The 10,539-nt window shown below is 39.0% G+C and overlaps 1 protein-coding gene across 1 annotated transcript; it reads left to right on the top strand.

Moving 5' to 3' along the window:
- The first annotated feature begins 689 nt into the window (after window positions 1-689).
- On the top strand, window positions 690-7,917 carry LOC128249919 (monocarboxylate transporter 13-like). Its single transcript, XM_089365987.1, has 5 exons — window positions 690-768; window positions 1,265-1,408; window positions 2,775-2,918; window positions 5,230-6,288; window positions 7,480-7,917. Exons 1-5 carry the CDS (start codon window positions 690-692, stop codon window positions 7,611-7,613), a joined length of 1,560 nt encoding a protein of 519 aa, XP_089222113.1. The 3' UTR covers window positions 7,614-7,917.
- Window positions 7,918-10,539: the final 2,622 nt, after the last annotated feature.

Genomic DNA, 10,539 nt, shown 5'->3' with positions numbered 1-10,539 from the left:
TTTCTCTATAATGATATGTGGTCCTCTTGCTTCACTTGTACGATCAGTCTGTTTGGGGAAATCCCATAGAATCATGCAATTTTTCTTCTCTATCTAATCCTGTGGCTCGCATTTATACCATTTTCGCTTACTTTGCACCAACACACTCGAATAACATCCCAATTCACATTTTACTGACACAATCCTGCCTGCACTATACTCTTTTATTGTTTCTAGTTCACTGCTCTCCCTCAAAAGATGGTTAGTACTTTCGTTTTTTCCCCAATAGATTCTGTGTTTGTTCCCTGACTGAATTGGATCAAATCTTGCCTTTATCAAGTTTGTCCCAATGACTCGTTTTCTGAGCGACTACAATTAGCGAGTCGGTTACTTGCTTCAGATTCCTGTCCGTCAATCACAACCTGTTTCCTTTACTTCCAGCGTCCCTAGTTTGTTAGTTAGAAATTTTGAGGTATGGCAGTTAGTCGATACTTTCAATCCCAGTATTTGATAACTAATTTTACCAAAAAACCTCGTTGTTTATTACACCAAAGCGTTTCTCATTAAGGATTTCAAATTTTATTGGCTCAAAGGTCTTATGACACTGGAAAGATTACATAGGCAGAATACATAGGAAAACAACCGACAAGAATCAGTGAAGGGTTTACCTGGAGTATAAAAGTGAGATGAACAGTAACGATAAAGACACAATGGAGAAAGAAACAACACAGACAATGTGTATGGACAGAAGACCTATAGACCGTGGATGGGCCTGGGTTGTGTTGGCAGGTAAAGTTATCGTTCTTTTTTCGCAGTTTAATAACAAACTCACTCAGAAATACAGATGTTTTCACGTTATACACTTGTACACGTTGTTGAGTGTATTTATATGTGTCTGTTAGTGCGTACGTATGTTCGAGGGGGTGCTGAAAAGTTCCTGGCTTTGGGTAAAATAAAATACAAGAGGATCAGTTAATTACGATTTTATTCAACGCATACCCCTCTCAGATTCACACATTTATTGCAGCAGTCCTTCAGTTTTTCTAAGCCCTGTAAATGAACTCGGAAGGTTAGGCCGCCAACCAGACCTTTCGCGACATACATACATACATACTGATAGAGGATGTTTGACAGTTGAGAAAACAAATAAAAGTTGTAAAAAAATTCACTGAAATATTTTAAGGGATCGTTTTCATATTTATATAAGAATCTTAAAAAGTCATAAGTAGCAGATTTGAATTTGTGGAAAAGAAGCTACCCGATTTTTCATCTATTTTTTTTATAGCTGTAACATCAATAATGACTCTTGTGGTGGGGAATATACGGCACTTCGGTATCTTTTTCTTGGAAATTCAGTATTTATTCAGTGCGTCTTCAACAGCTGTTTCATCAATTCTGAGTGTAGAATATACAACAAGTTGTTTAACAGGTAAGGATATAACATATAATACAATAATCGAAACATTTGATAAATATGTGTGTGGGTGTGTGTGTGTGTGTGTGTAAAATGGGGAAGGCCGGTTAATGGGTTTAACTTAGGTTTCCCGTCCATAAATGTTTTAGCTTTATAACGTATTGTCAGATCCCAAAAACCTGTTGGCCCAAGACCAAAACTTATGTAGGATACTCACCCTAGATTACGATAGACTACTAGAAAATAATATCACACAAAATTATAGGCATGCTTCCCCACACACATTCAACGACATTTACAGTGAAGCTAAAAAATTAGCTAACGAACTAGAGATGGAGGATATAGTAAAGATCTTAGCTAAAAGAAACGTCTTCATTACCATAAAAGATCATAAACAGAACTTTGCCTCAAACTTTAAATATCGCCTGATTAATCCGGCCAAATCCGAGATCGGTCTGGCGAGCAAGCACATATTGAAAAATATCAGTAACGGCGTTAGGAGGGCCATCAACCTTTCTCTGATGGTTTAACACCAACAAGGGAAGTGGCAGAGCGAGGTTCACTCACTTTGATACAGTCGACTTTTACCCGTCTATATCAAAAGGACTACTGACCAAGGCGCTTTCTTTCGTTAGGGGCTTATAGAAGTCATTATGCATGCCAGAAAGACAGTGCTGTTCAACAAAGGTTCGACATGGGTCTAGCAATCCGTCCACATGGGCTCCTTTGACGTAGCGATGGGAGTCTTCATATGCGACCTCATCGAGTTGTATAGTCTCGATACCCTTTGGAAAAAGTCCCCCTTTGTCCTCTTTGGCCTCTACAGAGATGATGCTTCTAAAGAGATGACCGTTAATTTCCATAATGATGAAGTTAAAAGGATTTTTAAAAACCAAACCTTGTGCAAAATTTGGTTACAATATGGTCAAAGGTACCGTATGTTGTGAAACTAGTTCTATGTGGTGAATTGTATGAAGAGGCAAGCTCCTGGATGATCCGGTTTGAATTGTAATCTAGTTTGGTTTTAATTGCTGATTTAGATCCACTCATTCCAAAATTAGGTGTCCAATGACCTTGAGGATAGGCATGACCATCACTGAATCTTTCTTGTTTTCTTCTTGTATAAATGTAACGAGGTATAGTCTTAACAACACTTTATATAGTAATTTTCTCCATCTATCGTTTTAAGAAAAATTTCTTCGTATTCATGTTTTTCCTAAATTTACTAAAATGTTTTTTACTTTCCTCCCCCCCCTCTCTCTCTCTCTCTCTCTTTAAATTCTTCCCTTTCTCTTCCTCATATTCTTTCCTCTTCACTTTCTGTTTTTGTCCTCTTCCTTTATTCTCCTTACTTCCTTTTCTCTATTCTTTTATTTTCAAGGATTTGTAGCGATGAACCTTCTGGCAAAATTCATTTCATTCAGAACACTTGTCCTTTGTGGTTCTATTTTGTGTTCACTGACTTTTATCCTTGATTCTATTTCAAAAGATGTATTTTTACTACCGTTTATGCATATACTTAGTGGTAAGTAATTTATTAGTCTAAATTTAATAAGTTAATTAATTGTTTCTTTGACTGATGTTGTAGAACTATAAGTAGACTGTAAGTTCTAGATGAGATGAGATATCGTTACAGTTCCCTAACGCAATTGTAGCTATTTTTCTCTTCGTTCCTAACTAATAACAAAACTAACATTTCCCTTTCGTCCAAGAGTTTGGGCCACATGATCATTTGAACAATGTGACGGGAGACTAGTCCAGTCTCACTCTGCAGCATACATAAAATCAGAATCAAACACTTTGTCTAGTTATCTACCACTTAATGTCCGTCTTTTTATCTAACTCTTTACTTCATTTATAACTAAAAAAAAAAAAAAATACTTTGCTTTTTTTTTAATAATATAGTCACGTATGAAAAAGTAGTGCCTGAATTTTTTCAGGCTCAACATGACTAGTGGAATTGGTTAAGGTTTATTGTCCAACTTCGACAGATATAGGTCGATGTGTGTAGAAAAACCGACTGCACAGAAAACAAATTTATGGCCACTTTGAATTGGTCATCCACAGACCTATGTTATCCCTGCATACAGAACAGCTTACCCAGATACAATCTGGCTGACCTGATCCAGTATGTCCATGTCTACATTAGCACATTTGCGGAATACAGTTGATACTCGTTTGACAGTTGGAAAGGCTTGTACAGACTTGTGAGGTTTTTGTACCCCTCTCACATCAGCTAGCCTCACGCAGTCCCATTATGCTTCCAAGATACCTTTCCAATCTGTCACAAATGCTAAAAAGAGAATGTTTCCAGAGAAAACTTTAGAACCCTGGAGAAATCTGGTTGCCCGAAACAGAAAATCCTCAGGTGGTTTGTGCAACCGCATATGTGATATCTTGGCTTTTTGCTATCATTCATCACACACAGTTGAAAACCACCTGAGAGATTGATCGAATCTGGGATGGCTTCCATATTTTCTTGATTTGTCTGAGCCAATAGCGTCATTCCTTGAGCCGACTAATTTTTCTTCTGAAGCCTGTACACGTGCAATATGCTCATTCCCCACCCCCTGTATCTAGCAAAATAGCCGCTACTCGCCGGCAAATATCCATTTCTTGTGGAACATTGACCACCTTTATTTTTATCACTCTTCGTCGTTCTGTCTTTATTTATCGGTACCCGAAGGATGGAAAACAAAAATAATATGGCTGAGTCATTTGAACTTAACTAAACACAGCATTTTATCCAGTGCGCTTCCCTTTCTTGCATGTACCACTTGAATGTTGTCACAATTATAATGCAGCGAGCTGGCAGAGTCGTTAGTGTTAGAAAAATCGTTTTGTATGCGTAAGTCTAAATTTGTCTTTTAATGTATTTTATGACGCATCTTACCAACTCCTTTCGCAATTTGTAAACGTCCAAGCGTATTTTGCCTCACTCCATATTGTTCTCTCTTTCTTTGTAACTGTCAGAGTAAGTTTCATATCTTTTGTATCTACTTGATTGACTAATAAAGAATTAAGATAATTATTGTCGTCATCATCGTCTTCGTTTAGATTTGTGACTATGCAAATTATTAGTATCAACATGATAAAGGGTTTCTAATTTAGGCACAAGGCCAGCTAATTTGAAGCGAGGTGTTTAGTCGATACTGTCTACTCCAGTATGAGACTGGTACTTTATTTTATTTTATCGATCCCGAAAGTATGAAAGGCAAAGTTTACCTCGGAGGAATTTGTACTCAGTACGCAAAGAGCCGGAACAAATACCGCCAAGCATACTCTAACAATTCCACCAGTCGGCCGCCTTATCATCGTAATAACAGCATTCGATTGTCAGATGTTAGAAACGGGAGAGAATTAGGCTAAATGCCGTGCTTAGTTACATCCCGTGTCTTCCGTGTTCAAATCCTTCCACCACTGACTAGACTTTTTATCCTTCTGGTTCCGATAAATAAAGGTAAGTTTAAAACCCTATGCTCTCCCTTGCCTAAATTGGATTGGATTGCCTAAATTGGATTGCTTCAAAACAATCTCTCCACCAGAGAATGGTTTGAGATCATACTGGTTTGATGAGCCCATCTACCGTACTGGCTCGACATGGCTTGGCAGAGGGATGCAGTTTTTTAATACTCATATACAGGAGTAGCTAAATCGATTACACAGACTCCAGTGCTTTACTGATACATAAATATCGCCTAAATACTTACAGTTACATACTAAGATTCATAGAACACTTCTTCCAAATTTTAAATTCATAATTAGCAGCAACAATATTATCTATAATTTTTTATATTTTTTTCTTCCTCTCTCTCTTTTTCTCGCTCTAATATTAGGTGCTGGACTTGCTTTCTTGTATGGACCTAGCACAGTTATCCTGAGTACCTACTTTAACCGCTACCTTGGCACAGCAAATGCGATAGCTGCTTGTGGAGTTAGCGTCGGACAATTCATCTTCCCGTATTTAATCAACTACCTTATAATAACCTACGGAGTCCGTGGAGCTCTTCTTCTGGATGCTGGTATTTGTCTACAATGTCTTGTTTTTGGCGCCCTTCTACGTCCCATCAGTTGCTACGACACAACAACACGTTCGAAAGTCATCAATTCTACCGATGTAGAGCTAAATGATAGAAATACGACTGCTAAAGGAGGAAAACAAACTGAATCGATGAAACTACAATCAGACGATGAAGGAGAAATCTCTCCGTTTTTGACGGACTCAAAAGACAGAAATAGCTGTGGAAATGTTAACTTGCAATCGGTGGAACTAAGTGAGTCGTTTGTTTTAAAAGGAAAAGATTGTGCTTATTCAAGTGAAAAATCTTCCTGTGAGATAAAGGAAAGCATCACAGAAAATGACGCCAAAACGCATTCAGAACGTTTATTTGATGGACTTAGAAGAAACTTGCAAAAATGTTTGGCTGCTGCAGATTTAACTCTGTTCCAGGAAAAAGTATTCCTCTGTGGATATATTGGAATAATTCTTGGGAACACCGTTTCCGCCATACCATTAACGTATTTTCCAGCTCACGCTATAGACTTAGGCTTATCCACTGAGGACGGTGCTACTTTTCTGACAGTTGCTGGGGTAACCAATTTTGCGGGTCGTCTGTTAATGGTTTTCTTGGCTGACCGAAGGTCTTTGAATCGTGGTCGAATGCTTGGCGTTACCCTCATCATTCATGGAATAGCTGCTTGTTTTATATCATACTACACCAAATTCCTGCTATTCGTTATATATTGCGCCTGCAATGGGCTCGCTACTGGCTTATATTTTTCAATTTCAATCACAGTTATGGTGGATCTTATTGGATCTCAAAGAATGTCGGGCGCAATGGGCTTCATTATATTTGGAAATGGAATATTAGGAACAGTAGCATATTCTTTTTGTGGTAAGTATTTCTTCTGGGCTATTTTTCATATTCTTTTAAGCTATCTGCATTTTAAAAGATTTTGTTTTAAAAATCTAGTTAAACTCCTTCAAACCAAATCTACATTCTAGCTTCAGTTCTCCATCGAAATCGTTCTACTTCGTTAATTCTCTCGATAAAAAGGTACGAACAATTCTAGATAGCACATTGAACTAGCACAGAGACATAATCAATAGAGCAATTGAACACCTGAAAATCTTGTCGCTGGGTGGAATTTCGTAATACAAAACGTATTTTTGCCCCAGTGTTTCCACGTTCATTGACTTCTACGTGACAAGCACTCAATAGCAGAAGAGGTTTCGAGTTTTGGAACTCCACATTACAGAAAGATTTTCGGGACACAACGCTTCCGCACATCGGAAGATGCTTGTGTACATAGTTTTAATGGTGATTGATTGGAGATATCGGTAGAACATTGGCACTTAATTGTGTCGGCTTATGTTCTATTCTCAAATTCAACCGTGACGGACTTTGCTTTCCAGTTCCCTGTAGTCTTTCCAATAACTACCCATTAAATTCTGAGCCAAAATCAAGATGTGTCTTATCTGAGATATGACATTTAGTTGCTTCCTTTTTTGTTCTGAATTCGAATCCTACCAAAGACGACTCTGCTTTCACGTTTCAAGATCTCTATAACAGTCGATATAATTTCAGTTTCCTCCAACATGTGTTACCATATACCTGCACTAGAAATCAGTTCTATGTTATATATCTCCCAGTATTCTGCTATGGGTGAAGGTACGTGGCTTAGTGGTTAACGTATTCGGCTCACGATCGTAAGATTGTGAGTTCAAATCTACGGTGGCGCGTTGTGTCCTTGAGCAAGACACTTTATTTCATGTTGCTCCAGCCCACTCAGCTGGCAAAAAAGATTTGGGTCTGTGTTTCAAAGAGGTCAACCTTTGACACGTTCTGTGTCACGCTGAAACTGCCTGAGAATTATGTTGTGGGTATTCGGGTCTGTAGAGCGCTCAGCCACTTGCAAGTTAATTTCACGAGCAGGCTGTTCCGTTGATCGCATTGACTGGAATACTTTCGGTCGTAACTGACGGAGTGCCAGTTATTCTGCTATGAAATAACAATTTCAATTACCTTTTTTTTCTTTTTTTTTTTAATATATTTTCTTTATGTAACGTTTGTTTTATTCCACAGGTTACTTTCGTGACGTCACTGGTTCTTACAACCTCGGTTTCCTTTTGAACGGAGTCGGCCTTCTCTTAAGCGGTACCTTGGTTCTCTTGGCGGCTTTCTTATCGTACAACAAACAATCGAGGGAAGAGCTGTAACTGCTATCATTACCGTGGTCAGCATTACTGTGCGCTTACCGACATATTCCACAACACCGAGAACAACAGATTAGCAGAATTAGAAAACTACACAGCAAAAGTGTTTGCTGCTGGTGTTTCACTTCCTTCACTCTCGTCATGAATTCAAATCCTGTTGTGGCTGACTTTATTTTATGTCCCTTCGTTCTTGATGAAAATAACAACAAATTAAACCCCGAGAGGACAAGTTCAGCAAAATTGAAATAATTTATGGTATTGTGCTGGCAATCACATAATTTATGGTATTGTGCTAACAAAAACTACATTCAGCATCATTATATGTATATATATATATATATATATATATATATATATATATATATATATATTGTTTTGCAAGATTTATATATATATATATATATATATATATATATATATTTGTTTTGCAAGATTTATATATATATATATATATATATATATATATATATATATATATATATATATATATATCATGGGCACTCCCGTCGTGAGACGACGTATGAGGTTTCGGCAATTACTTACGAACGGACGTGTTTTTTTCTTTTTCTTTTTCTTTTTTGAGCTCGTAAGTTTTGGCATTTTCTTCTCACACAGGGGATATAATTTTGTTTTTGGACATTTGTAGTCATTTTAGCTGAGCCTGCTTGGCGGGGGAAGTTTTTTTCTTTGTCTATACGAGTTCACCCCTTTAGGGACGAATTTTTAATTTTCAATCTTAATTTGTGTTTTGTTTTTCGAGTTTTAACACTCAATAGTTAACTTTCAATCCTGGCCTCCAGCTATGGAGAGGACAACCGCCCCCAAATCGAGGAGTACGAAGAAATATTTCCTCCTCTCCCCTTTTGTGAACAAAGCGAAAGCAATGAAATTTAAAAATCACAGAGACAAATACCAACGGCACCACAACCAGAAACTCTACTGAGACACACAGAAAACACAAGAACAAAAGTGACAGTCGCGGTTTCGCATCCGCTGCCAGACGGAGCAAAGTTGCTCGTGATAGTGGAGGGGCGTAAACCCAGGTGCTACCTATGTGGACAGGAAGACCATTTCAAAGCCTTCTGTCCACTGGGAGCAAGAGATAAAAACTGCCCTCCCCCAGCAAAGGCGGCACCTCAACAAACAGTCAACGCAAGATGCGTCACAAGTCTTCCCACCACCAACCGAAACAGCCAAGGGACACTAAACGTAAGTGTCGAGGATTTAGAAAAGTTCAACAACCAAATACAAAGAAGTGGCATAAATGTATTATTAACCCTGCCTTGATAAATTACACAACACACAGCACGAAAAAACAGTCATCTACAAAACATTATCCCTAAAAAGCAGGAAAATAGAGAAAGAACAAATAGAGACGTGTTTAAACCCGGTTTGGAATAGAATCACGTACAGTCGGCGAGTCTCCAATGTAAGAATCGGGGAAATACCCTCAGAAGTGGACATTTGCTGGGTTACTGCGTTTTCACGATCCACCCAGAATACTCCCCTTTTTGGGAACCACGTTTGTCTTTATATTTACATCTGAAACTTTTAGCTTTTTACCTTTTGTTAAAACTGTGTACACGTTTTTTGTATGACCCCACCCCCAACTCGTTTGTCCTGAATCGTCCCTCTATGTTTTGGGGAGAAATCAATTACGTGGCCAGAGGGGAAAATATGGCACTGTGGAGGTGAGGTTCGCTTCAGAAGACGAAACAAAAGAACATTTTACAGTCACCCTAGAAACGAACGAACTAGTGATGCTGCCGGCCTACTTGGGTCGAAGAGGGTCGAAAGTAAAAATTGGGGAGGTTCCCCCAGAGATTGACGTCCAGTGGGTAGTGACAGTGGTCATGCTTGATATAGAGGATCAAATAAACATCTTACACGTAAACAAACTGCACCAACAGAACTGGTGGGGACAGGAGCTTGAAATGCTAATTCAAGCAAACTAGAGGGACCTCGAGTATATTCCAGACCTGATAAACTTGCCAGACGGAGCAAAGTTGCTCGTGATAGTGGAGGGGCGTAGACCCAGGTGCTACCTATGTGGACAGAAAGACCATTTCAAAGCCTTCTGTCCACTGGGAGCAAGAGATAAAAACTGCCCTCCCCCAGCAAAGGCGGCACCTCAACAAACAGTCAACGCAAGATGCGTCACAAGTCTTCCCACCACCAACCGAAACAGCCAAGCCTGAACAACTCATAGACCAGTTATCAACTTTCACAGCAGAGAAGATCGCTACAGACCAGTTAACACCAATAGAGACAAATGCACACCCAAAGAAAAAGTATCGCTTTGCGCAGAACTAACCATCGAAACAGCGACCTCAACTCCTTTGAAAGAAACCCAATCATCCAACCTAAAGGATCTATCACCTACCCAGTTGGACACTGTTGGACCCAAGGAAGCCAACAGCAAGGACTGGAGATACCCAAAAGAAAAAAAAAGAAGAAAAGTATCCACCACAACACAGACACCCAACCACCACCACACATATATTACCTACACCACCAGCACCGCACGCCAAACGCACAGTCACAAACTTCACAGCCATGAACGTTACAAACACATCTCTCATGAAACACATACAACACAACATAGACATTGCACCAACCAATCTTATTAGCACGCTACCGCATACAAGCACATACAAATAGTAAAAATAAACAATGACCAACGCATGTTTCGAGTTTTTTTACTCTTGTCAATGAGATGTACATAAGAGAGGCAACTCTGAAGGAACATAATAAAGCTATGGCTTTATGTATGATTTAGTCAACACGTCTCGTTTTGCGGGTTTTTCTTTTCCGGGTTATTTCGCATGCTTCCAACAAATGTGACATTGAAATCACGCGTAAACGGCTCCTTTCCCTAGAAAAGGAACGACTTGGCTGGTATTTCTTGCACGCCTTGCTACCACGTAAC

The sequence above is a fragment of the Octopus bimaculoides genome, chromosome 18, assembly GCF_046866305.1.
Source record: "Octopus bimaculoides isolate indiv1 chromosome 18, ASM4686630v1, whole genome shotgun sequence".
Taxonomy (NCBI): domain Eukaryota; kingdom Metazoa; phylum Mollusca; class Cephalopoda; order Octopoda; family Octopodidae; genus Octopus; species Octopus bimaculoides.
The sequence above is the reverse complement of the archived record's forward strand: the minus strand, read 5'-3'. Positions and strand labels throughout refer to the sequence as shown.

What these genes read in the sequence shown, in the direction of transcription:
- LOC128249919 (XM_089365987.1), top strand. Translation starts at nt 690, where the DNA reads ATGGAGAAAGAAACAACACAGACAATGTGTATGGACAGAAGACCTATA. An exon ending in TACAACAAGTTGTTTAACAG is followed by an intron (nt 1,409 to 2,774) that starts GTAAGGATATAA and finishes TTTATTTTCAAG; the next exon opens with GATTTGTAGCGATGAACCTT. An exon ending in AGTAGCATATTCTTTTTGTG is followed by an intron (nt 6,289 to 7,479) that starts GTAAGTATTTCT and finishes TTTATTCCACAG; the next exon opens with GTTACTTTCGTGACGTCACT.